General features: G+C 36.3%; 1 protein-coding gene and 1 long non-coding RNA gene across 6 annotated transcripts in view; one reads left to right on the top strand and one right to left on the bottom strand.

The window, feature by feature from the left end:
* DNAJC5B (DnaJ heat shock protein family (Hsp40) member C5 beta) overlaps nucleotides 1-27,829 on the top strand; it is an 89,118-nt gene that overhangs the window by 51,996 nt on the left and 9,293 nt on the right. For 3 of the 4 annotated variants that reach the window (XM_025477855.3, XM_025477857.3, XM_025477856.3), the window contains exons 4-6: nucleotides 15,713-15,926; nucleotides 19,853-20,024; nucleotides 23,986-24,269. In XM_025477855.3, the coding sequence (XP_025333640.1) occupies nucleotides 15,713-15,926; nucleotides 19,853-20,024; nucleotides 23,986-24,254 (655 nt within the window). In that variant the 3' untranslated portion in view covers nucleotides 24,255-24,269. Of the gene's footprint in view, nucleotides 1-15,712; nucleotides 15,927-19,852; nucleotides 20,025-23,985; nucleotides 24,270-27,829 lie in introns of those variants that run through there. The other variant, XM_025477858.3, reaches the window with a different exon arrangement.
* LOC125753980 (uncharacterized) overlaps nucleotides 5,815-27,829 on the bottom strand; it is a 44,019-nt gene continuing 22,004 nt past the window's right edge. The window contains exons 4-5 of one of the 2 annotated variants that reach the window (XR_007407033.1): nucleotides 9,224-9,284; nucleotides 5,815-5,876 (exon numbers count right to left, since the gene is read on the bottom strand). This is a non-coding gene — a long non-coding RNA (uncharacterized LOC125753980). Of the gene's footprint in view, nucleotides 5,877-9,223; nucleotides 9,285-22,336; nucleotides 22,492-27,829 lie in introns of those variants that run through there. The other variant, XR_007407032.1, reaches the window with a different exon arrangement.

Genomic DNA, 27,829 nt, shown 5'->3' on the forward strand with positions numbered 1-27,829 from the left:
AAAATAAATAACTCCTGTGTAAAAAATATAAAACCAAAGGAGCAGTCTATACATGTTTTAATAAAGATCAAATTGCCATAACATGATGATATGTGTATACAATGCTTTGCCATAAATATTGCACAATACGTTAAACTACCTTTGGGGAAAAAAGAATAAAAAAATTAACTAATAGTATTCCAAAAAAGTTAAGAAAGTGTTAAATAGCTTTGAAGCTGGAGATTCAGTAGCATATTTTAAAAAATAAACAAAACAAAACAAAAACAAAGTTCTATCTAAAGTAGTCAAATTCCTAGAAACGAAATTAGAATTGTGGTTTCCAGGAGTTGGTAGAGGGGGAGGAAGAAATGGGAAGTTGTTCAACAGACACAGAGTTTCAGCCTCAGCTTTACAAGGTAAAATAATTCTAGAAAGGGCAGCCTGGGTGGCTCAGTGGTTTAGTGCTGCCTTCAGCCCAGGATGTGATCCTGGAGACCCGGGATTGAATCTCATGTCAGGCTCCCTGCGTGGAGCCTACTTCTCCCTCTGCCTGTGTTTCTGTCCCTCTCTCTCTCTCTCTCTCTGTGTCTCTCATAAATAAATAAATTTTTAAAATCTAAAAGAAAAGTTCTAGAGATCTTACACAAGTATGTGAATATAGCTAATGCTACTGATCTGTACATTTAAAAATGATCAAGATAGTAATTTTATGTTATAGGTTTGTTTTTTTTACAACAATTAAGAAGGAAGGGAAAGGAAAGGGGGAGGGAGGGAAGGAAGGAGGGAGGAGAAAGAAAGAAAATAATCAAGTGTTAAATAGAATAATAGTAAAACTTCAAAACCAGACTTCAGTGCACAGCCAAATCAACTGTGGAGCTTTTGCAAGCATACAGATGTCCCAGACCTACAGAATTAGAACCTCTAATAGTAGAGCCTGACACATGAGTTTTTAAAAACAACATCCCATTCACAAATGATTCTGAGCATCAGATGTTGAAAACTACTAATTTAACTGGTGGTCACAGGATTGTCTACTCTGTTCCTGGTCTTTTTTATGATGTGGTCCTCCTTTGGTTTATAGAGAGTGAATAAAATCCTGCATCTGACATGCACACTTTACTCTCAAGTTCCCACTCCTGGCTTCCCAGTTCTTTGTCCTATCTTTAATCGGTTTTTGAGTACTTGTTTGCTTTTGATGCATTAGTGCCTTTGGATATGACATACTCCTTCTGCCAACCTTGGACCCAAGGACCCACATATGTCTGCACTGCCTTGCCTAGTCTCCCAGCCAGGACAGAGCAAAAATCAGGAAGACATCCTGAAAACCAAGGGAAAAGAAGGCATGGTCAACAAAACTTGTAGAAAGGTCAAATAGAATGAGGGCTGAGAATAGGCCATTGATTTTTTTTCAGTTAGGCTGATGAAATGGAGAGCAAGTAGAAAACTAGAAATCAGATTACTGTGGGTTGAAGAGTGAATGGACACTGAAAATGTGGCATATATACAATTGAATTTTATTGAGCCATAAAAAGGAAGGAAATCCTATCATGTAGAACAATATGGATGAAACTTGAAGGCAATATCCTATGTGAAATAAGATAAAGGACAGTAGTTTGAAGGACAGGTGAAGACATAAATATATTTTTTCTTTAAAAAAAATGGTGAGACACATTTGCTTGCTGAAGACAAAGAGGCATTATTGAAGATACTGGAGTTGGGAGGAGGGATTGGTGACTGATAGACCAGGATTTGGGTGGATGCACAGGTAGGTCCTAGAAAACACTGGCAAGGTTAATCTTAAAGAGAAGAGGTTCTTCTTTCCTCCAAATAAAAGGAGGGAAAGATGGCACAATCACACAGTATTATTTCCTTCTAATGAACTTTTTACCCCTTTTGAAGTAGGAAAGGAGGTTTCTTGTTGAGATGGGTAAGGGAATGAGGAAGAGGAATCAAAGAGAAGTTAAAAAAGCTGGAATAATTGCTACAGGAGACTTGAGAGGGAACTTATTGAGGCGAAGCAAAAGGATTGGCAAAAAGCATAGAAGACCAGCTGAGGTAGAAAATTATAAGTCTTTACTGGCCCTAAGTTTGCATGGTTGTGCGATCTTCTTAGCAATGTTAATCATCCCAGAAATCAGAGTGGAAGCAGTGAAAGACTAATTTCCTTGGGGTGTGACAGGAAATAAAAATATTTAAAGAAATGGATAACTTGATTTGAGTGGCACTCAAGTGCATGACCACAAGGTTCATACCGTTAGTTGAGGAAATTAAGTCAGTGAGGCTGGCAGACTGGAAGAATAGATCCTGGTATGTTTAAAAAATGGGTTTATGGAGAACAAGAAAGCGGGTGCTTAACATAAAAATGTATCAGGGAGTTATGCTATATATTTTTGCACTGAGAAACCTAGAAGATAAAGGCACTGGGGACCCTACAAGAACTACCAGCTTGGTCCACCATTAGAAATTGCCAGGAACTGCTGGTAGCCTTGACAGAACTCACTATCACAGGCACTTGAGCTGTTCAAACAGCAGGAGAAAGGCCTACAAAAAGCAAGTGGAAGGGCTAAGGGCTAAGGACTTGGAATAGAACCAGTGGTGGGCGCTGCTGTTGGAAGTAGGAGACAAAGTGTGTATGGCCATTTCTTCTACATCTCAGTCTTCTCCCTTGATGTCAGAGTTCAGTAAAGATTTCTAGCTTAAAAAAGAAAAACCAAGAATGAAAAAATTTTCCCAAGAAATGTAATAAGGTTAGAGGTCCAGAAACTTTTGTTGGAAATCTGAGGCAAATACAGAAATCTTAAGTTGTATGCAGCCCTCAAATTCTGGGTAAGTTATAGGCTGGTAAAACAACAACAACAACAACAACAACAAAAACCCAACATTTACAAAAATGTAACACACAGAGATCTTAGTGGCCTGTTGAAGGCTTAAAGATCTGCAGTGGCCTACTGGTGTCAGAACATCAGGTCCTCATTCCTTAAAGGAATACTTTTATGATTGGTAAAGACAAATAGTTCTAATATTGGACACATTTTACCTGTTGTGTTTGCTCAAATATTCTATTCTACCTTATTAGGCAGGGTAAAGTGCTGGCTATTAAAATGAGCCTTAGAAAATAAGGCTAACATAAAGCTAAGATAAAGATTTATCAATTGGCACTTAAACTTTTCAAAAGCTTAAGTATTTTTAACTTTAATATTTAAAAAATACTCAAGCATATTGCCTTATAAAGTCAAGTTATTATATAGTCTAGTAAAAACTTGGAAAGATTATTTGCTATAAAGTGGTATCACTGCCTCAAGTGCCACTAGAGGTCAGCACTTGACTCTCCATCTGGTTTTATATGGGGTGGGGGGGAAAGATCAATTCTCTAAAACAGATCATCATTTATGGTTCCTATTGTTATCTCATGCCATCTGTCTTGAATCACGAATGTGACTGTGGATCACAGAGAACTAGAGAACACCCTAACAATTACTGGGATGAGCTGTTCTGATATTCCATCTGCAAATGTGAGGAAATCACAGGACTGTGTAATGTGGCCTTCAGAGGGCTTGGGTGCCTTGGTGGTCAAAATACTTGAATTATATATTATGTAGCAGGTGTTTCAGAAATAATTACATGGCAGGGTGGTATTGGCATCATTATTTGCAGTTTGAAGCTAAATGGTGCCCTGAATTTGCTATTCTGTCCTTTTTGCAGGACTCTGTACTAATCCTCACCCAGTGGCCTCTCTTCCTTGAGCCCTACTAATACTCTTGTTCTAGCTTTCTTTCAGCAGCAGACTGTATTAAGTTTCTTGTGTGAAAGGAATATGTATTGGGTACAAATGCATGAAGTGTTTATTAAAGGGTTCAAGGGATTTGGGTGCTGATCAAGGAGAAAGATATGACTATGAAAGGCAGTAACATACAACAATCTTTATTGGGTGGGGCTCAAACAGGCTTGCTTGAAAGGGGAAGACCCTCACAGCATGAGACCATCCAGAGGTTCAAAGTTTGGGACCTACCCTTAGAAGGGAAGTTTGGCAAGGGAACTCAGAAGAGGGGAGGCAAGAGTGTTGGAAAGGAGGCTTACATGTTCACGTGATATCACTCAGGAGCAAAGCGGGAAGTCTCTGAGTCAGCTCCAGAAGACTTGGAGCTTGGAGTCCTAGAACTGCAAGGCTCTATCTTATCAATAGCCATCACGTAGGGTGAGGTCTTGCAGGAATGCTAAGTGAAAAGGCTCTAAATGGCTGATTGTATGCTTCTTTGGGCTATTTTAAAAATTATTAAATGTCTTAAAATTTGAGTGTCACACTGTGATGACCTTTTGAATGAATGGGTCTCAGCTTGCAGTAAAGAAATAAATAATATACAGAGGCCATCTTTGGGACATTTATATAACAGTGGTATAAAGCCCTTTATGCAATTAATATATACAGTTGAACCTTGAACATCACAGGTTTGTACTGTGTGGGTCCACCTTTATGTGGATATTTTTGGTAAATACAGTCCAGTACTGTAAATATATCTTCTCTTCCTTATGATTTTCTTAATAACATTTTCTTTCTCTAGCTTACTTTATTGTAAAAATACAGTATATAAGTTAATTGTTTATGTTATCAGTAAGGCTTCTAGTCAACAGTAGGTTATTGGTAGTTAAGTTTTGGGGGAATCAAAGTTATACATGGATGTCTGGCTGTGTGGGAGATCGGCACCCCTAAACCCTGCATTATTCAAAGTGTCAACTAAACTTGAAAGAAGAGATTGAGATGTAAAAGATAACCAGGAGTTTCTGGTTATCATTGACAAGGTAATTTTGATCATATCTTCTCCCTTCTGTTGAGAGGAACTAGAAAAATTAGAAAAAAAATTTTTGTATATACATTTTAAAAGCATTGAGATTAAAGAATTACTGCTGACTAGATCACAATAAGAAACAAGAGAAGCTGAGAGGCTAAGCAGGACTCTACAGAGAAAGGAGAAAAATCTGGAGCCCTACCTAACAAGTATGGGAGTCTTGCAATTCTATTTAGACTCTGAAGTGCTGTACCCCAGGACAAAGGGCAAAATGGAAGTAAATAATCTGTGGCTCACTATTTTGTGGTCCTCCATAAACCATATTTCCTGGTTTCATGTCCTCAAATAGCCCTCTTGAATCTGGGCTGGCTCTCTGACCTAATTTAACCAACAGATTGCGGCAGAAGTGATGGTGTATCTAAATCCTAAAAAGGCTCAGCAGCTTCTGCTTTTGCAGCCTTGTCTAAGCTGGCCACCTCTTAAGAAACAGGACTATTCTGAGATTATCATACATTGGGGATCCTCACCTAGTCACATGGAGAAGTCATGTGGAAAACAGAGTTCCTAGCCAACAGTTCCTAGCTCAGTCAGAGCCATCACCAACTTAAGGTCAGTGAGGTCATCTTGGAAGCAAATCCTTCAACTCCAATTGAGCAGTCCTAGCCAAAGCCAAACAGAGCACAGAAAAACTGTCCCCACCAAGTTCTGCCTAACTACAACATTATAAGCAAACTAATAAAATGTTTGTTGTTTTAAGCTATTTAATTTCACCAAAGTTTATTACACAGATCATGGAAAACACCAGCCTTGTATGAATTATAACTGAACTTTGAGCCATCAGGGTAACTGAAAAGAAATCTCAATACCTAATACTGGATTGCAATGATCCCAGTTTTGTAAGTGCCTCCAAACATCTGAAAGTAGGAAATAAAAATGCTCTCTGGCATAAGACAACATTTTCTTAGTAGTCCAATTATTTTTTTAATTTTTTTTCAGTTTTGTTGGGAAATAACTGACATACATCAGTGTGTAAATTTAAGATGTATAGCATGATGATTTGATATGCATACATACTTGATTGTCGCAATAGGCTCCGCTAACATTTATCATGTCCTACAGATACAAAAGAAGAAAAGAGAAACAATTTCTGCTTATGTTAAAAACTTTTAGGATTTACTCTTTCAAAACTTTCCCAAATATATTCTTTTAAACTTTTTAAAATACAAGATCTGGCTACAGCAATAAGCATATAAGTCAAGACAATATGAACTAAGAATCAGTAAAAGTTTGACAATAGACACAGAATCATGGACAACCTCATATATTAGAATTATCAGACACAAATGTTAAAATATCTATGATCAAGAAACAAAATACAAGATTAAGAATTTTCACAGAAAACTGAAAATTATGAAAAGGGACATTTCAATTTTTTAAATGAACACATAAATTTTACAACTAAAAAATACAGCAATCAAACTAAAGAATTCAAAGGTAGTATGTACAGGTTAAAGAGCTAATTGGAAGATAGGCCAGAATAAAATAGCAAGAAAAAAATCACAAAAGGACAGGAAACAGTGCAAGAATATACAATAAATAAAAGATCCATTAAGAAGGTCTTAGAAAAATGCAACTGGAGTCTGAAAAGGAGAGTAGAAAGAGAATGAGATGAAAACTATTTGTAAATAATGTCTGAATCTTCTAGGTTCATGAACAATATCAATCCATATACCAGAAGCCCAATTAAAGCCAAGCAGAACAAGTATAAAATAATATATTTCAAGCACATCACAGGAAAACTGCTGAAAATCAATGATGAAGAGCCTTTAGAAAAAAAAAATGGAAACTATCTTCAAAGAATAACAACTAGACTTACAACAGATTTCTCAACAGAAATAATTGAATTCAGAAGACAATGGACTGAGATCTTTAGTGTAAAAAAGAAAATAATTGATAACCTACAATTATACATCCATAGAAAACACCCTTCAAAAATGAAGGTGAAATAAAGACATTTTTAAATTAAACAAAACTGTAAGAATTAATTATCAGCAGATCTGCACTAACAGATATACTAAAGGGTGTTCATAGAAGGAAAATAATCTCTGATAGATGGTCAGAGATGCAACATAATAACCAATAGCAACAAAATTGAAAAATATGTGAGTAAATGCACACAAATACTAATTGTGAAAAATATAATTAAATAATTGTATTAAATAACAATTCTTGAGGGACTAAGAGATAGAGAGAATTAAAGTAACAGGCTAGCTACCAACAACACTTAAGTTGGGACAAAAGTAATAGTGGTCATGTTCTAAGATTTTTATTTTGTCTTAAAGACAAAAGTACAAAAGTACCTTGACATTGGACTTTGATAAGGATTTTGTAATCTCTAGGAAAATCCCAAGAGGAATTTTAAAAATGCATAATTTCCAAGGCAACAGAGGGAAAAAAGTAGAAAAATTAAAGAACCAATCTAAAGGAAGGCAAGAAAGGAGAGGAAAGAAAATTTATTTTAGATGGGACAAAAATGAAACAAAGAAGTGGTGGATTTAGCCTGAGATATATTAAAAATAAGCATAAACTAAATGCTTCAATTAAAAGAAAAAGATCGTCATTGTGAATAAAAAACCCAAAACAATATGGTGTTCACAAAATACACATCTACTATATAAGCATACTAAAATTTGAAAATAAAAGTAGAGAAAAATATATTCTATGTAGATGCCTACTCAAAGAAAGCTAGTGTTGCTTTATTAATATTAAAGTAATGACAAAAAATGTTACTAAGGATAAAGAGGCATATTTCAAATGATAAAAGTTCAATTCATCAGGAATGTATAACAGCTGTTAATTTGTATGCTTCAAAAACCATGGTCTAAAATACACAACTAGCAAAAAGTGACAACTATAAAGAGAAATATGCAAACCTACAGTGATAGTGAGAGACTAGATTTAACATAACCTGTTTGATAGATCAGTAAAATGGCTAAGAGTATAGAAGATTTGAACAAAATAATTAACAAAGTCTAATGCTCTTATATAAGAATGGAGCACTTAACAGGTATGGACTATGTATTCTTTAAAACAGATACAAAAGATTTATAAAAATTGAACAAGTAATAAGACAAAAAGCAATTCTCAAATTTTGAAGGATTTAAATCAAGTAAAACATGTTTTCCCACTGCAGTGCAATCAAGCTAGAGGGCAAAAATAAAAAGATAACTAGAAAATTCCTATTTGTTTGAAAAATTTGGAGGCACATTTTAAATGAACTCATGGCTAAAATAAACCACAATTAAAATCAGAATATATCGGGGATCCCTGGGTGGCTCAGCGCTTTGGCTCCTGCCTTTGGCCAAGGGTGTGATCCTGGAGTCCAGGGGTTGGAGCCCCGCATCGGGCTCCCGGCGTGGAGCCTGCTTCTCCCTCTGCCTCTGTCTCTGATTCTCTCTCTCTATCATGAATAAATAAATAAAATCTTAAAAAAAACAAAATCAGAATATATCTAGAAGTGAACATGACATATTAAAACTTGTGGAATGCAGTTGAAGTAGTACTTAGAGGAAAATTTATAGAATTAGTGTACAAATTAGAAAATAGTCCAGCAATAAATAAAAAATAATACATAATGACCAAGTTGAGTTTATCCAAGAACAAACTTCATTTAATATTAGAAAATCAATCATGTTAACAGACTGAAAGAGAAAAAAAATGTGTTTTCTCAACATATTCAGAAAAAGCATTTGAAAAAAAATTGAACATCCATTCACTGTTAGTCAATTAGTAAAAGAGAACTCACTTTTTTAGAAAGCTTTTATTTATTTATTTATTTACTTACTTATTTATTTGTTTGTTTATTTCAGCAAGATCATGAGCGGGGTGAGGAGCAGAGGGAAAGGGAGAGACAGAATCCCAAGCAGACTGTGCTGAGCATGCAACCTAACACAAGCTTTGATCCCATGACCCTGAGATCATGACCTGAGCTGAAATCAAGAGTTGGACCCTCAATCCACTGACCCATTCAGGCACCCCGGGAGAAACTTGCTCTTGAAGATACTAATACATACTTTAAAGTACCATATTTCAAACTATGATTGGCCCAGAAATAGCCAAACAGACCAATGGCAGCAGAAGACAGCCTAGAAATACAGGGAACGGATTTTATTTTTTAAATAAATAGTGCTAGGACAGTTAGATAACCATATTTTATTTCATTTTATTTTATTTATTTTATTTTATAAATTTTTATTTATTTATGATAGTCACACAGAGAGAGGGAGAGAGAGGCAGAGACACAGGCAGAGGGAGAAGCAGGCTCCATGCACCGGGAGCCCGATGTGGGATTCGATCCCAGGTCTCCAGGATCGCGCCCTGGGCCAAAGGCAGGCACCAAACCGCTGCACCACCCAGGGATCCCAGATAACCATATTTTAAAGATGAGATTGGACACCTACCTTCCACCACATTGAAAAAGCAGCTACAAATCAATCCTTGACTTCCATGTGAAAGGCAAATCTATAAAGATTTTAGAGTTATAGAATTTATAGGACAATATCTTTCTGAATTCAGGATAAAATTGATCAATTCAACTAAATTAAAATTAAGAATTTCTGTTCACCAAAAGATTCCAGAAAGAAACTAACAATAAGTTCCCAGAAAGAGAGAATATATATGCAATACATATAAATGACTAAGGATTCATATAGAGAACAGGTATTTTTTAAAATGCTACAATTTAAATATCAAACTAAAAACTGGCAAAAGACTATGCACTTAAATAGATGATATCCAAATGGCATATATAGGTATATATATGTCAGCCTCATTAGTAATTAGGAAAATGTATTAAACCACAAAGGGGTATCTATATATCTATGTATCTATATCTATATCTATATCAGCAGGGACATATGCACTGGGGCTCCTGTATTGGTTTATTATGTTTTCACTTGGGTGTTGACTTAGTCCAAGAGGGCAGAGGAATTCCACTGAACTTCCAATATTATGACAACTATCAAGTTCCATTATTGCAATACTTGCCATCACCTAGAGTTACTAATCTAGGGTTTGTTTTTACCTTCAAACTTGGTTTATAGCAGCTCATTTTCCTATTTACCTCTAGTCTCCTTCCCATTATACTAATGTTTTCTAGAGAAAATAGTCTATGTCTGAGCTCAGATTTTGCTTTCTTTTGCTACCTGAGCTTTTTCAAACTCAGATTTTGCTCTGCATGTGTGTGTGTTTCTGTCACAAGGGTATTTTAAGGGTTCTAGGATATGGGAAGAAATCACTCTTACTCTTCTACTGTTTCATCTTATGCAGCAGGTGGCTTCTTCTGGGACATTGAGGAGGCAATAAACTTTGTGGCTGAGAGAGTTTAGCAGAAAGTCACACTGCAATGGAGAATTTTTTTTAAGAGAAGGAGAGAGTGGTGGGAGGGGCGGAGGAAAAGAGAAAATCTTAAGTGGGCTCATGGGGCTCCATCTCACAACCCTGAGATCATGACCTGAACCTAAGTCAAGAGTTGGATTGGCTCAGTTAATCAACTGAGCCACCCAGGCACCCAGGCAAAATTTTGAAATAGGAAACAATAGGTGATAATTGGATAAAGCAGCTGAAAATGTGTTGAGTAGGGAAAGGCAGTTTATAGACAGAGCCATGCCAGGATGAAACTTAGTTCCCTGAATCTTAGATGCCACCTTTCCCAAACAAGGTTTCCAATAACATTTCAACCTCATGGAGACGGATCTGGCCTAACTGTGAGGCAACATGGTCAGAATCTGGTCTTAGATGACTTAGAAACCAGTAGAGAGGGATCCCTGGGTGGCGCAGCGGTTTAGCGCCTGCCCTTGGCCCAGGGCGCGATCCTGAAGACCCAGGATCGAATCCCACATCGGGCTCCCGGTGCATGGAGCCTGCTTCTCCCTCTGCCTATGTCTCTGCCTCTCTCTCTCTCTCTCTCTGTGACTATCATAAATAAAAAAAAAAAAAAAAAAGAAACCAGTAGAGAGTAGCAGGTAGATCTGATGGTAAGAGGATTGATGTTAAGAGGAAGAGAACTGACCAGAGCACTATAATTCTTAGAATTATGCTACTGCTTCAGAATAGGGGCCTTAAGTAATATAACCATAAACCCCATGTTTATTTTATCTGCCACTCATTGAATTCACTATGCACTGCAGTTGACAGTTGTCATTGGATTTTTAAATGGAAGTTAGAGGCATTAATGCTATTTCTAACATTAGTTTATAGTCATACCAGATTAATAGATGACTAAGTATAGAGAGATTTAGAATAAAAGGCACACATTATGTCACTTTTAAATATAAAATGAGAAATTATAAGAAAGATCTTTAAAATGAACTAGGTGAAATTTATATTCAAATGACTCTAAGCACTTCTTTTTATCCTAAATTCCATACATGCTTCCTTGTTCTATAGGCAATTCCCAAGGATGGGTCATTGACCAAGTACTTCCTGAGCAGTTGTATAATTTTGGCAGCTGCTTCTGCTAGCCATATTTCCCAAGGATTCCTCAGAGCCAAGAGTGTCTGCCAAGAGGAGTCAAAATGCTGCTGACGACTAGGAATTGGATTTGTTACAAATGGAGATGGTCCAGCCCTCTGAATTTGCCAATGCTATTGTTAGAGGAGTGTGATAAATGGTTGAGTGCATCTGCCCTTGTGAGCTGATTAAGATCCAAGCAGCTTAAAATATGACAGGAAGTTAGGCTTTTCTGGCTAAGTGTTGGGCGGTATGTATCAGTCTACAACTGAAAACAAGAAACAAGGCAATGTATGCAAAGAGGCACTTTCCAGGGGTTTCTTTTTTCAAGGCAGAAGTAATAGCTCTTGTATTTGATTGATCTGGAAATGATTTCTGGAGCTAGTAGGAGAAAATGCTGCAATTGTATCCTAGAGCACAGTGTGAGAATTCCAGGAATATCATGCCATTAAAATTAATGTGTTTAAAGAATTCACTTGACAGTTTTTGATGATGATCATTGTATCACTGAAGTTAGAGAACTCCTTTCTTTCTTCCTTTCCCTTCTAATTTGGTAGTAGGTCATTTAAGAGAACAAATTAAACCTTCAGCTATTAAAAGAGAATATTTTTAATGAGCTTAAAAATGCTTATAGGAGGAAACTACGCAAGTAATCTGTATATTTTTTGTAACAAGCAAAAACAAAATACCTATAATCCTAATGTGCAGCTATAAGCACCATTAATTGTGGTTATAACCTTCCAAGTTCTTTCTTTTCTACTTATTTTTCGGATTTATTTTCCTTATATAAAGACATATATATTGTGTGTGTGTGTATGTGTGTGTGTCAGGGTCACCAAAGATTTCTAGATCATTAAACCTAGTGATCAATTCTTAATCCTCATCATATATGACCTATTAATGGTATTTGACACAAATACCACTCTCTTCCTTGAAATGCTTTGTTCATTTAGATCTCAAAACCCCATATTCTCCAGATTTTCCCTTCTGCATCATTGGCCTCTCCTTTGTCATCTCCTCTGCTTGTCCTTCCTTTCCAAAGCCCAGTTTTTGGACTTCTCTTGGACCCATTCCCTTGGAAATCTTTTCCAGCTCCATAGCTGATCTACCTGCTGAGAACTCTCAGACATACATCTCCCACAGTAACTCTTTTTCTTTTTTAAGAAAGATTTTATTTATTTATTCAGGAGACACAGAGAGAGGCAGAGACAGAAGCAGGCTTCATGCAGGGAGCCCGATATGGGACTCAATCCTGAGTCTCCAGGATCACACCCTGGGCCGAAGGCAAGCACTAAACCACTGAGTCACCCAGGCATCCCTCCCACAGTAACTCTTGCCTAGACTCCAGGTTCATATATCTCTCCATCACTACTTGGAAGTCCAATAGGCATCTCAAAGATGTCTAAATACAACTCTAAATCCTAGCAAACCATTCCCTATTGCAAAAAAAAGAAAGAAAGAAAGAAAGAAAGAAAGAAAGAAAGAAAGAAAGAAAGAGAGAGAGAGAGAAAGAAAGAAAGAAAGAAAGAAAGAAAGAAAGAAAGAAAGAAAGAAAGAGAAAGAAAGAAAGAAAGAAAGAAAGAAAGAAAGAAAGAAAGAAAGAAAGAAAAAGAAAGAAAGAAAGAAAGAGAAAGAGAAAGAGAAAGAGAGAAAGAAAAGAAACCTCTTGCCAACTCATTAAATAGTAACTACAAACTTCTCTACAAATTTGTTCAGCCCAAAACTCTGGTACCATCTCTTATTTCTCTTTCTTTCGTATCCCACACCCAATCCATCAGCTAGCCCTCAAAATATATCTGGAATCCAACCACTTCTCATTATATCTTCCACTACCACACTGATCAGAACCACCATGAACTTTTCCTAAGAGTGTCCCTGGTTTGGCCTTTGTCCTCTCCAAAGGTTAGCAATCCTTCTAAAACTAAAGTACCCCAATAGCTTCCCAGGTCATATAGGCCAAAAGTCAAAGTCCTTACAATGGCCTACTAACATTCTGAATGCCTTACTTTTTAAATTTAAAAATATTTAACAAGGTAGCATAGTGGTATCTAAGAGCAAGTGCTCAGGGTCAGATTGCCTGTATTCAAAGTCTAGATCTAATTATTAGCTGTGTGATAATGGACAACTCACTTAACTTTCTGGTAGCTAAATTTCCTCATCTGTAAAATGGAATCATTATAATACCTATTTCATAGAATTGTGGTGAATATTAATAAATAAATATTTACAATGTGTTTATAATAGTACTGGCTTATAGTAAACATTATAAAATAATTTTAAATGACAAAATAGGCATTTTGTGCTACTAGCAAAATTTCATCATGAATTCTGCACATAAAAAACATCTCCAATGGTCTCCTCTCTAAGAATTTATAGATATCCCAACTGTCCCTCAAAAAGCATGAAACGTTTGGTTAAACAAATTTAAAGTGAACTATCAGGGGTGCCTGGATGGCTCAATCATCAGTTAAGCATCTGACTTTTGGGCTCAGGTCATGATCCCAGGGTCCTGGGATTGAGCCCCAATGAGGGGCTCTCTGTTCATTTGGGAGCCTGCTTCTCCCTCTCCCTCTGCCTGCCACTCCCCTTACTTGTGTTCTCTTCTCCCTCTCTCTCTAATTAATTAATTAATTAATTAATTAATTAAAATGAACTATCTTTGCTTTATCCTTTTTATTTATTCTGAGTTCAGAGTTGAAATGGATTTTACACCATCATTTTTACTTTTAAGTATTTTGGTACTTTTATTTTTTTTATTTTTATTTTTTTTACTATTTATTTATGATAGTCATACAGAGAGAGAGAGAGAGAAAGAGAGAGAGAGGCAGAGACATAGGCAGAGGGAGAAGCAGGCTCCATGCACCGAGAGCCTGACGTGGGATTCGATCCCAGGTCTCCAGGATCGTGCCCTGGGCCAAAGGCAGGCACCAAATCGCTGCGCCACCCAGGGATCCCCTTGGTACTTTTAAAGCATGCTGGTGCTGAGCTGCTTAATCACCTACATCCTAATCAGCAATACTTTAATTCCTAAAATAGATGTGATTTTTTTTCCAGTTTATTGTGTAGATTGACTTATAATGTAATCTTGATTTTTCTGCTCTACTCATGGCCTTTTATTATTGCATTAAAATGAAACAATTTAATCTAAACCAAAACAAAAGCTGAAAGTATATTCCTACATACTACATCCCACATTCCTACATTCCTACATCACATAGCTATGTTGGGCACAGTAGGAAAAACAAGTCACATAAAATTTCCGGTACAGAGTCGTAAAATTTACTGACTTTGCAGTAGAAAAACTGCTACAGACTCAGTTTTTGAAAATGGCTTTAACTAATATTTAAATCTATGTATAGAGGGAAGTGAAGGAAATGGTTACCAGCCAGACCCCCGACTATCATATAGCTCAGTTCTTATGTTTATTTTACAGGTTTTTTTTGAATACTTGAGTATAACTAAAGACTAAATAACTCCCAAATATCTCTCTCTCTTTCTTCCCCCTCCTCTCTCTTTCACACACACACACACACACACACCTGCAACACAACACATATATACATATCCTTCCAGAATTGATATATGATCCACAGAGAAGAGAGGACCTTTTACTCACAAGTAAACTTCTACAGATTATTTGAAGTGGAAAGACCTATTTGAAAAGAAGTCAAATATATATTTGAAAACAAGGGGAGTCATAGTAGCTGCTCATAAAAACAAAAGGGAGTGAGGATTTGTGCAAGATTTGTGAAAAGAGTCATACTGTTTATCCAAGGGCGTATGAATCAGATTTTTTTTGAAGTTGAGTTTAACTTTTCGAATATGTCATGTGAAGTTTTGTTTATTCTAGAAACTTGTTCCAGTTCTAAATGGAATTTTATTGTAAACCGACCCTATTGTACAAACTCTTAAAGGCCTCTGCATATTGAGGTGGGCCATGGATCAGCTCTTGGTAAAAATAAACTTCATATATTTGCCATAGACTCCACAAGTATGCAGCAACTAAGAATTCCTTTGAGGGTGTGAGGAGAGAAATAATACTACTGTGCCAGCATATTAGAAACAAGAGAGGGATCCCTGGGTGGCTCGGTGGTTTAGTGCCTGCCTTCAGCTCAGGCCGTGATCCTGGAGTCCTGGATTCGAGTCCCACATCAGGCTCCCTGCATGGAGCCTGCTTCTCCCTCTGCCTGTGTCTCTTCTCTTCTCTCTCTCTCTCTCTGTGTCTCTCATGAATAAATAAATAAAATCTTTAAAAAAAATGAAACAAGAGACAGCATCTGATGAAAACTTGCTTAGTTACATCAACATTTTTGTGAAACTTATCATTTCAAAGTAATTGCGTGTAAAAACGATGTACAAATGAACACTGCCCCTCCTAAAGTGTCATTGCGGTTCTTGTCAAATAACACTTTTCCTCACTTTTGTTTTAATCTTAAAAGAAAATTGGCCCTGAAACACCATCCAGACAAGAATCCAGATGATCCAGCTGCTGCTGATAAGTTTAAAGAAATCAACAACGCCCACACGATACTTACCGACATGTCAAAGAGAAACATATATGACAAGTATGGATCTCTGGGACTCTATGTGGCCGAACAATTCGGAGATGAAAATGTTAACACCTACTTCATGCTGTCAAGCTGGTGGGCAAAGGTAAACCAATTTTTTTTCTTTAAAAACAATTTCCTAGAAAAATCATGGTATTATTCACTCTTTTAGACTCCATCTCTGAGAAAACCTAACGTTACTATATTACTTACTATAGTAATAAGTTACTATATAATAAGAGTTACTATAACTCTTGTAAATAAAGATATCACTTCAACTGAAAGCTGTTATTTGAGAATTTTTTTTTGCTTTAACTCACCAAACAATTCTAAAATACAGCATGACTTAAAATACTTCTAGACTTTAATTATAATTGAATTTGAGGCTTCGGGTTAATTCTGACTGCCCTCCCTCTCCCCATAATGACTAATTAAGAACTGACTCATTGCTCAAAAACAAAAATAATTTAATAGTGTGACAAGTAGTTGGTAAATTATTATAGGACAAATTTAGCCATGTACTTTATTATCAATAACATAAGCTACATGAGCAAATATAGAACTTGGGAGAATGCATGTTAGTTATGTGATAGGCTCACGTGGAACATGACCTCAAGTAGTAGAGAAGGAAATGCGGGGCAGGGGGAATGGAGTGAAAATTAAGTAGAGCTGGACAGGGTGAAGAGACACAGAGGGAGAAAATTTTTTTAAAGATTTTATTTATTTATTCATGAGAGAGACACAGAGAGACAGAGAGACAGAGACACAGGCAGAGGGAGAAGCAGGCCTGACGTGGGACTCCGGCCCGGGTCTCCAGGACCTGGGCCAAAGGCGGTGCAAAACCGCTGAGCCACCCAGCTGCCCCAGAGGGAGAAATTTTTAAAAAAGAATATCTAGTCAAGAAGAAGGAAATGTTTTTAAGGACTTAGTGCAATCAGAATTGACTTTTGACAGTAAATTTTTGTGGTTTCCTAGGAATACCTAGTATATGGATGTTTGGTGGTGGTTATGTATTTGTTTATGAGTTTTAATATCCTTATCTTCTGATAAAAGCGTATTTACACATAAACTATACATATAGACCATCAGCATATTTTTTGATAATTCATACATTTTATGAAATCATGAACTCACATTCATATTCAAATTATTAATTAATAATTTAAAAAACTACAGATCTCCAAAGATAGGGATTGTATGTTCAGTAGGATTCTGATTATTTTCTTCCAATAAAATAAATATTGTTAAATTGGAAACTTTTATGTATGCAGAAGGAGAGAAAATATATTTTTGTACATAAGCATGGAGAATCTGCAACCTGATGCCTCCCTTGTCTTCTGCAGTCTTCAAAATTTCTTTTCCTCAAGATAAGTGACATTCCCACTGAATCCTCCTTTTTCTATTGTTGAAGACCTGGGAGGGAGACAAGTTCCCTCTGAGTGGATGTGAACCTTAGCATGAGAGTGTACACACTGACAATGTCATGTATGATAGATTGAGTGTTCATATAACAATGTGGGTTTTAATGGGCTTGCCTGGGAACCTAACCTTCAGAGCTGACATTCTCTCCATGGGAAGATAAATCTGGCATTGTAGATAATTTACACACTAGCACCTGGTTGCATATTGAGGCTGGCCTACATAAGAATGAGAATAGATTTGCTTGCTGAGGAAGTTGACAAAATTGATCAAAATTCATATAGAAAAGCAGCAATGTCCAGCGGTATAAGAAATATACGAAATGATTCCTGATGTGGGTCTTTAAAAATAAGATTACAAAAAACTCTGCCTCCTTCTTCTGGTTATGTCCAAAGTCTAACTGCACTGTTCCCATTAGAATAACTGGCACAGGGGATCCCTGGGTGGCTCAGTGGTTTAGCGCCTGCCTTTGGTCCAGGGCGTGATCCTGTGAGTCCCGAGATCAAGTCCCGTGTTGGGCTCCCGGCAGGGAGCCTGCTTCTCCCTCTGCCTGTGTCTCTGCCTCTCTCTCTCTCTCTATGTCTATCATGAATAAATAAAATTTTTTTAAATCTAAAAAAAAAAGAATAGCTGGCACATAGTGATCATGTATTAAGTATGCATTGCAAGAATGATTTATTGTACCATTTAAAATATGTACTTCAAAAATATTGGACTCTTACTTATGCCCAGTAGTGTACTAAGCATTGTAAGTATATAAGACAAGGTTATTTTCCAACAGGCAAACAATCTAGTTGTGATAAAGAACAAAAAAGTACATGAATTAAATGAAATTTTCAGAGAAGAGAAAAATGTAGGAATTGCATCATAAAGACAAGGACAAAAGTAGTCAAAGAAAGGAGGTGCTGCTTGGGGCTGTAACTCAAGAATACTGCACAGGAGGGTTTTGGTGGCAGTTGGTGAGGAGAAGGGTATCACAGTTCTGTTTTTCAGGGTAATTTACTTAAGTCTATGAAAATGTAGAGTATACTAAGCAAAAAGATTATAGATATGAGAGTGTAATTAAAGCTTCCTTGCTCCAAGCCACTTTAAGCTCCATCCCACAACAGGAACCAAAGTCAGAGAGAGGGGATAGTGGGTTAGGTAGCAGGGATGAGCCACGATGAACCAGGTGAATGAAGTTCATTAACGTTAAAGATTTCTGCCTTAAGTTACTGAAGAACTGTATACACAAGGTAATCTTTATTCTCTTTGCTCTTTTTAGATAAAATCTGCATTCTGATTCAAATATGTATAAAACATTTCCTATCTCAAATAACATGTTTTTTAAAAAATCAAATTTATTTTGCTCCACTAACAAAATTTGATTTATTTTAACTAAAACTGGAGGTTGGGAAAGTTTCTTTTCATCTTTAGCTACGGCAGACTTAATAAGCAAACCTTTTATATGCTTGTGGGGAAATCCTGGTGCTGGCCGTTCACTAGGAGGAACAAATCATTTATCTATTAATTACTTCACACATTCATTAATTCAGTAGGTATTTATTGTCTTCCACACACCAGGTACTAAATTCTTAGGTTAGGAGGGACTGGAAGATGATTAACATATAGTTCTAGCCTTCAAGAAGCTCAGCCTAAAGTGAGACAGACCTATAAACTGATCAATGTCCTAAAATGTCAATAACAATTAAAAAAAACATGGTAGAAATGTATATGGAGTACAGCTGGGGCACAAAGGAGGGAGAAACTATTCAGGAAAGATGGAGGGAGAAACTATTCAGGAAAGATGTCAGTGAGAGGATCTTTGACATGAATCCAAAACACAGGGAAGACATTTTTTAGGTAGCTGGGGAAAGGGGAGGGGCCCCCTGGGCAGATGAATCCACAGGGATAGCAAAGCTATGGCAAGCATGGCAGGAAGGGGGCTGTGCTAATCCACAGAAGGGTTGGAAGCCATACGACCATTAATAAGGAGTTCAAGCCTTTCCTGAGAGGCAGGAAAGTTGCCGCATAGGTTCAAAAGTACATGTATTTCAGAAAGCTTCCACAACAATATGCAGAGTAGAACAGGAGGCAAGAGTGTTGGCAGGGAGGCTAGTTAGGAGGCTACTGAAGTATTAAAGACAGAGATAACAGGACCTTTCTAAAGTCCTACCAGTCAGGATTGAGACAAGCGGGGGGAGTGTGCAGGAGATTTTGGCAGGACTTGGTGACTAAGAGAAATGTGGAGGTGGGAGGGAGAGCTATCAACAGCAGTTCTTCAGCGAGAATGAGTCAATTTCCTTGGTTAGCTCATTTGACCTGTAGAGGTTGTTTGTTTGTTGTTTTGTTTGCTCTACTGTTAATAATGACCACTATAGCTTATGAATAAACACTTCATTACTTAGGCTACAAGTCACTTCCTGTGAACTTGTTAGGCAAAACTTCATAAGGAATTTGTTTCCAAGGTAACTAAAAAGCTACAATAAGGATGAGGGTGAATATGTGGTCTGCAGGGTGAACTGCAAAATCTTTAGGTTTCTGAAGATAACATGGAAGCACACTTAATTTCTGGGGTTCTCCCACACCCTACCACCACTCCCCTCTATTTTGCTTTGCTTCTGTTTCCCTTAGACCCTGTTTGTCATCATTGGACTCTTGACTGGCTGTTATTTTTGCTGCTGCCTATGCTGCTGCTGCAACTGCTGCTGTGGACGCTGCCGACCCAAATCATCGGTGCCAGAAGAGGACTTTTATGTGTCCCCAGAGGATCTTGAGGAGCAGATCAAGACCGATATGGAAAAAGGTAGAGTAAAATGAGGAGAGAGTTAGTGGGTTTCCCTTCACAGGCTTGATCACGTGTGAGGTCTCTGATGATGGTTATCACTAAAGTGAGAGAGATCCAACAACCCAATGAGAGGAATCCCAATGACTGTCATCTTTGGTACCACTTTTGGAGAGGATGAAAGGACAGTTCCCTTTCCTAGCCACAAAGAAAAGCAGAACCTGACACCATGAGAAAAAAAAAATCACGAAATATGCTGATCACAAAGCAAAGCTAGTACAATTCATGATCTCGTTATGAGAGTATGAGCTCTAGGTTCAGGGAGGTTTGAGTGGGAATGCTCAGAGATACAAGAACCAAGCCTGTTACTTTAGGATCTCTATTCATATAGAAGGGAATGGACATCACAAAAAGTCAACAACCCTTGACTTTTCTTCTTTCTGAGTACTTGATAATGGGTTTTGAATAGAACTAGGGTAAGGGTGATCTTTCTTCCCTGGAAACATAGTTTTCTTTCAAACCCACACATTCAGAGCTAGCCTCAACCAGCATCAAGATTACTGTCTTCGTAAATGGGACTATTTGCTTTGCTAAACTACCTCTACATGTTTGTCTATGTGTATACATGATCATAAATATTACTTGATTCTTCAAGTTCGTTCCTCCCAGAAATGATAAAGAAAAAATATAAGGAAAGATAAAACCTCACAGAATTCACAACACTAGGAATACTTCATATGTTCCAGGAAATGCCTTTGTGTAAACAAGCTGGAGTCAAATCTGCCATTGTCCTCTCTGTCTTGCAGCCATAATCCCACTATAAATTTCTCCTATAGAATGTATAATTATTCTGCATTATAGACTTTATCGTTAAATCACAAAGAACCCTGGACAGCCAAATAAAAGAATCACTTGATAATTCAGACAGTGGCCCATTGTTGTCAGAATTGCTGAAATTAGGAATGGTACATTTCTCTGGACTGAACTGGACTCTGATTCTTTTGATCACAATGAAACAGAATTTCTATGACATCAAGCAGCAGAGACTATCTAAAACCTTCCATATACCTTTTATTCCCTATCAAATGTGATGCACCCTAACTCTAGCTTGAAGGAAGGAGTCTTCAATTTTGTAAATTGTACTTAGTCCAGATCATTTTAGGACTGGGAGTCAGAGAAGACTAAGGGGTTTTCCTGCAACCTGTGACCCCTTTCTATGGAGACCACTGGATGGCCAGTCTAGCAAACAGGGGGTTACTCTAATAATTTTTATTACTACTCCTGGAAACAAATTGTGGGCCCATGATGAAATATAATTATAATTGCCTTTTACCTTATTTGGGATGTAAAAAGGACAATCAATCTTTTAATGAGGACATACATGCCAAAAAGAACAAGCAAGCAGTACTACTTAAAAATGGGTTAAATATATATATGTTTAAAAATGGGTTAAATATATTATATTTAAAAATGGGTTAAATTTATATATATTTATAAACATATGTTTATAAATATATATTTACATATATATGTATAAATTCTCCATGGAAGGGCCAGTGACCTTGCATAATTTCCTTAAGAATGATGATCCCCAGTACATTAATCCCTTCTGCCTTTGCAAGGGAGATAAACTATTGTAAGATCACATTAACTAGCTCTGTTGTCTACAGGATCTCCCATAACATCCATCAATCCAGTACACTATTCAATTACTAAATAGGAAGGGGCAGGTGAGATATGAGAGTATTTTCATCATCATCCACAATGTCAACCTTAACTTTTCCTGTATAGTGCAGAAACCAAAACTAGGTAAATTGAACATAGATACCCAAACTCCACTGTTTCACACTTCTCTGAAAAGCCTCAAAGTCTTTCCTCTTTTAAATTAGATAAAAGCTCTACCAGGTCATTTCATCAGACCTCCTTTGCAGTTTTCTTTTCTGGAACAGAAATGTATACTCAGTGCCAAATTCCACCCAGGTTTCTTTCCTGCAGGATGACTGGTGATAAATCTGTGTGCCTCTCACTGTTCTCAGTTCTGACACCTCAGAGTTACCAATTCCATTGCAGAGGTCATATTCTAGACTAAGTAAAGCATGATCTCACTTGATTGTGTTACTAAGAATCCTTAAGCCAAAGGAAAAGCTTTATTCTATGCCCAAATATTTAAAAGCTCTATGCAGAATTGATCCAAATTTTGTAGGGCCTGATACTTACACAACTTGGGCAGTGTTCTTTACCAAAAATAAAGCACAAAATTATAAACATAAAAGTAGCTCTGAAAGCAAATATTTATTTGTAATGAGAAAGGGAAATCACAATAAATTGCAAAGCTTAAAAACTAAAAATACTACAAATATGAGAAAGTTTAAAACAAAATAGCAATAGTTTAACAGCCTGGTACACCTCTATAATACTTTCCCTCTATGCCTTCTGGATGTACTATTCTTTGTCTCTTCATTTGACAGTAATTTTGGAATATCATTTTCTGTAGGAAGAATAGAAAAATAATTGTTTTTTTTTTCTCTAGTGTATTTGATCAAAATTTGTTTTCTCACATTGGTAGAACAGAAAAGTTTCTTTTGGTGTTACAGCTCATTATTGATAATGTCTACATTTTTAGGGATAGCTATTAAATTTGAGAAGACTAGTCTTTTACATATAAGATGTAAGATTTAGAAGAATTTTTTCACAGATCACTTTTTAAGTCTCTACATTTCCAACTTTTTGCCCCTACATCACTCAATATTTTCAGTATCAGAGCCTCCTGGGCACATTCATACAGGGTGGCCTGACCTCTGGTGTGGATTTTCATGTTTCCTCAGCAAGTGAACTGGCATAGGGAGCTCTAAGAGGATTCTTTAAGCTACTCCTATGCCAATATGGCTACCAATAATTAACTATACACTGCAAACCACAAAAACATAGGACACTAAATTCAAATAAAACTTATCCCTTAACTCTATTTCTCCTTAACTGAATCCCCAAAATATCCATAGCCCCTCTGTTGCCACTCATCAAGAAGAAAAGCATGACAGAGGGAAATCAAAGTAGAAAGAGACACTGTTTCTGCTGATTATGATAAAAATATCTTACTTTTGCAAATATACAAAAATATAAGCACATTGGTAGGGCCGCAAAAAGCCTTCAGAAAGATCTACACAGATATAGGTCCCTGAAGCTAAAATTTCATTAACGATGGAGTAATGAAGCAAGTAAATTCACCATGCTTTTCAGTCTAACATTTCATTATGAAAATTTATGCCTTATTTGCACCTAGGTGAACGAGTTTCAGATTTTTACTTCACTAATTCAGAGAGTTAATATAGTTTATAGATAAAAATTAATGTTAAGTTAGGGCTTGTAAAGATGAAAAACCAGATTCCATGTGAAGACCATGCTTTCTAGATTGTGATCAATAAATGGAATGTGGATTCTCCTGTTCTGCAAAAGAAGGAGACCCACTTAAAGTTGTTTAAGAAAATACACTTGAGGTGTGCCTGGGTGCTTCAGTCAGTTGAGTTTCCAACTTGGTTTCAGCTCAGGTCATGATCTCAGGGTCATGAGATGAAGCCTCAAGTTGGGACTCATGGGGGAGTCTGCTTGAGATTCTCTCCCTCTCCCTCTGCCCCTCCTCCTGCTTGTGCATGATCGATCTCTCTCTCCCTCTCTCTCAAATAAATTTTAAGAAAACAGAAAATATACTTGAAAGAAGCTACTAATCATTAAGATATCAAGTTACTCATGACAAATGATAAACCGCATATATCAAGATTTGAGTCCATTAGAAGGTATTGGTGAGCCCTGGTGCTTTAAGGTTTTTTTTTTTTCAATGATTCTGAAATTAAATAAAATATGGCAAACATTTTCTCACATAGGGAGTTTTTAACAATCTTACATTGTATATAATTACAAAATCCTAGGATTTCAGAGTTGGACAAAATCTAAGTCGTTAACCCTCACCTTCCCACAACTTTTCTAGCTGACTGCTGCCTAACCTCATTTGAAAGCTGCCAATGGTGGGGAGTTTTGAGACCTTGTATGCAAGTAAGAGATATTAATAAAAATTTAACAACCACAGAAGGATACAGAGTCAAAAGCAAGTTTACATCAACCTCCTGGTACCAGCTCTCCAAGGATGATAACAGTTTTAAATTTTTTTGTGTAAATATTTATGGGGTTTTGTTTTATAAAACTATTATCATTTCTACATATATTTTTTGCTGCTTCTTTACAGAGCAAAAATTTTGATTACAAAGGTGTCAAATTTTTCAGTGGCTTATGCTTTTAACATCATGTCTAAGAACTTTTAGCCTAACCCTAAGTCATGAAAATTTTCTCCAATGTTTTCAAAAAGTGTTATAGTTTTATGTCTAATATTTAGATCTATAACCCATTTTTAAGCATTTCCTCTTAATTTTTTTTGAAAATTTTAAATAAATAAATTCAATTAATTAACAAATAGTGTATTATAGTTTCAGGGGTAGAGTTCAGTGAGTCATCAGTCTTATATAATACTCAGTGCTCATTATATCACATGCCCTCCTTAATGTCCATCACCCAGTTACCCCAACCCCTGACCTGCCTCCCCTCCAGCAATCCTCAGCTTGTTTCCTATGATTAAGCATCTCTTATGGTTTGGCTCCCTCTCTTATTTCATCATTGTTTATTTTTCCCTACCTTCCCCCATGATCCTCTGTTTTGTTTCTTAAGTTCCACATGAGTGAGATCATATGATAACTGTCTTTCTTTGATTGACATATCACTTAGCATAATACCCTCTAGTTCCATCCACATCCTTGCCAATGGCAAAATTTCTTTGTTTTTGATAGCTGAGTAATATTCCTGTGTGTATATGCATGTGTGTGTGTATCCATTCATCTGTCGATGGACACCTGGGTTCTTTCTATAGTTTGACTATTGTGAACATTGCTGCTATAAACACTGGGGTGCAGGTGCCCCTTTGGATCACTACATTTGTATCTTTGGGGTAAATACTTAGTAGTGCAATTGCTGGGTTGTTCTATTTTCAACTTTCTGAGGAACCTCCATACTGTTTTCCAGAGTGGCTATGCCAGCTTGCATTCCCACCAACAGGGTAAGAGGGTTCCCCTTTCTCTGCATCCTTACCAACATCTGTTGTCTCCTGACATTCTGACTGGTGTGAGGTTCTCATTGTGGTTTTGATTTGTATTTCCCTGATGCCGAGTGATAGTGAACATTTTTTCGTGTGTCTGTTGGCCATTTGTATGTCTTCTTTGAAGAAATGTCTGTTCATGTCTTCTGCCCATTTTCTGATTGGATTATTTGTTCTTTGGGTGTTGAGTTTGATGGTTCTTTATAGATGTTGGGTACTAGCCCATTATCTGATATGTCATTTGCAAAGATCTTCTCCCATTCCGTAGGTTGCTTTTTAGTTTTGTTCACTGTTTCCTTTGCAGTGTAGAAGCTTTTTATCTTGGTGAAGTCCCAATAGTTTTTTTTTTTCTCCTTTGTATCCTTTGCCCTTGGAAATGTGTCTTGCAAGAAGTTGCTGTGGTGAACAGAGGTTGCTTTCTTGTGTTCTTTTTTTTTTTTTTTTTTTTTTTTTGCAAATGGAATTTAATTATTCCAACACCATTTGCTGAAAAGATTATCCTTTCTCCATTGAATTGTCTTTGCCCATGTCAAAAAACAATGGCCATATTTCTATGGACCTATTTATGGATTCTATCCTGTTCCATTGATCTATGTGTCTATCCCTTTACCAATAACAGACCACCTTGCTTTCTGCAACTTTAAAGTAAGTCTTAAAATCAGCTAGTGTGATTCCTCCAACTTTGTTCTTTTTCAAAATTGTTTTGGTGTTCCTAGTTTCTTTGCCTTTCCATATAAATTTTAGTATCAGGTTGTCTAAAATCTACAAAAAAATACCAATTTGAAAAATTGGAATGGCATTAAATTTGCATTAATTTGGGAAAAATTGAGATCTTTACTATGTTGAATCATCCAATCCACCAACACAGCATGTGTCTCTACTTACTCACATCTCATTTGATTTCTTTTATGAGTGTAATGTAGTTTTCAGCATACAGAGATGGTGTATATTTTGTTAAATGGGTACCCAAGTATTTCATTTAGGGGAGAGCTACTGTAAATGGCATTGGTTTTTAATTTGGGTTTCCAATTGTTCATCACAAATATTTACAATTATTTTTGTATATTAACTTGGTATCCTGTGTTCCTGTTAAGCTCACTTACTAATTTGTATTGTTGTGTGTGAATTCCTCTGGATTTTCTATGATGACAATTATGTCATCTGCAAATAGAAATGGTCTTATTTCTTCTATTCCGATCTGTATGCCTTTTATTTATTTTTCTTGCTCTATTGCACTGACTAGGATTTACAACACTTGGTTTATTGCTCTGCTGTCATGATCTTCAAATTCTTAGCTTTTGAATCAGGTGCACCACATTTTCATTTTGCATTGGGTTTGATACTTATGTAGCCAGTATTGCTAAAATATTTCTCTGTATGGACTACAAATCCTTATTTCAAGCTTGATACTCACTGGTAAGGAATAGAACAAACTGCCTCCAGAGCATAATACCTGCCTTTATGGAGAACTGAAAGGATGATAAGATGGTTGGGGGTGGGGGGAGAAGTAGGTGGAACAAGGGTTTTTTATTAATTATCAATCAAAATGCTATGCTATAGATTATACTGTGCTTAGAGATTTGGCCAATATATGAAGATTATAACTGAAAAGTTTATTTTTCATATTTGAATACTAATTTTCAAAAAAGCATGGTTAGCACTTCTTATATTATTCTGAATATAATTTCCAGAAATGCCAAGATAAAAAGTATAGTAAAACTAATATGAGATTATCCTCTCTCCAGAATACAAATTATAGCTGCTTAATACAAATTATAGCTGCTTAATACTTGTTGCTTCCTTATGCCTAACTAGACTAACAAAGAAGAAAGAACAGGAGCTAACTAGAGGAATATATTTCTGATTTGAATTCTGTGACTAAACACTCAAACTTCACTTTTAAGTTATATATATAATATTATATATATTTAATATATAATATTATGTGTGATACAATATATCACATTGTATATAATATTATAGATATTTCTTAACTTATGAAAATCCAAGTTTAGAATACCAAACTCTTCTTTAAACCAACTAACTTATTTAAAAAGAACATTAAAAATGTTTTTCACCTGCCTTGAGATAGCTTAATAATTCTAGTTTTATGTCTAAAGTCTATACTTTTCTTGGATTTTTTTAGTAAGTGCATATTTCAAACATGCCTATTCCTTCACACTGGCTAAAGCCTAAGATACCTTTTGATGCTATAAAATGGTACCAGTTTCTGTTTGATAATAGTGATACAGGGTAGGACTGGTAGTAAGGAGGAAAGATTGGCTTTAGTTATTGTATCTCTTTCAACTATCTGCATGGATATAATCCAGCGTCTACCCTTAGGAAATAAAAGGGATAAGTCCAGTGGCTTCTTCAATATTAGCTAGAACCTATAGAACTTATAAACTGATATCTATCTCTTTCTAAAAAAATATACTCCCAGTGGGATCCTAGGAACACAGGGAAATGCTATTATTCTTGTGAATCAAACAGGATCAAATAAAAGAAAGAAAGTGTCTAAGGGGAGACCATTGCCCCTCTTTCTTTTATCCTGGAAAATTTGAAACTTGAAAGATAAAGGTAATGGATATCAGGTGATTTATCTTGCTTTTACATGTTCACAAATTAGAAGTGGAACTTCTAATTGTTGTTCCACTTTGTGAAATTTTGTATATTTAAAACTATCTCA

The sequence above is a fragment of the Canis lupus genome, chromosome 29 (genome assembly GCF_003254725.2).
Source record: "Canis lupus dingo isolate Sandy chromosome 29, ASM325472v2, whole genome shotgun sequence".
In the NCBI taxonomy this organism is placed as follows: domain Eukaryota; kingdom Metazoa; phylum Chordata; class Mammalia; order Carnivora; family Canidae; genus Canis; species Canis lupus.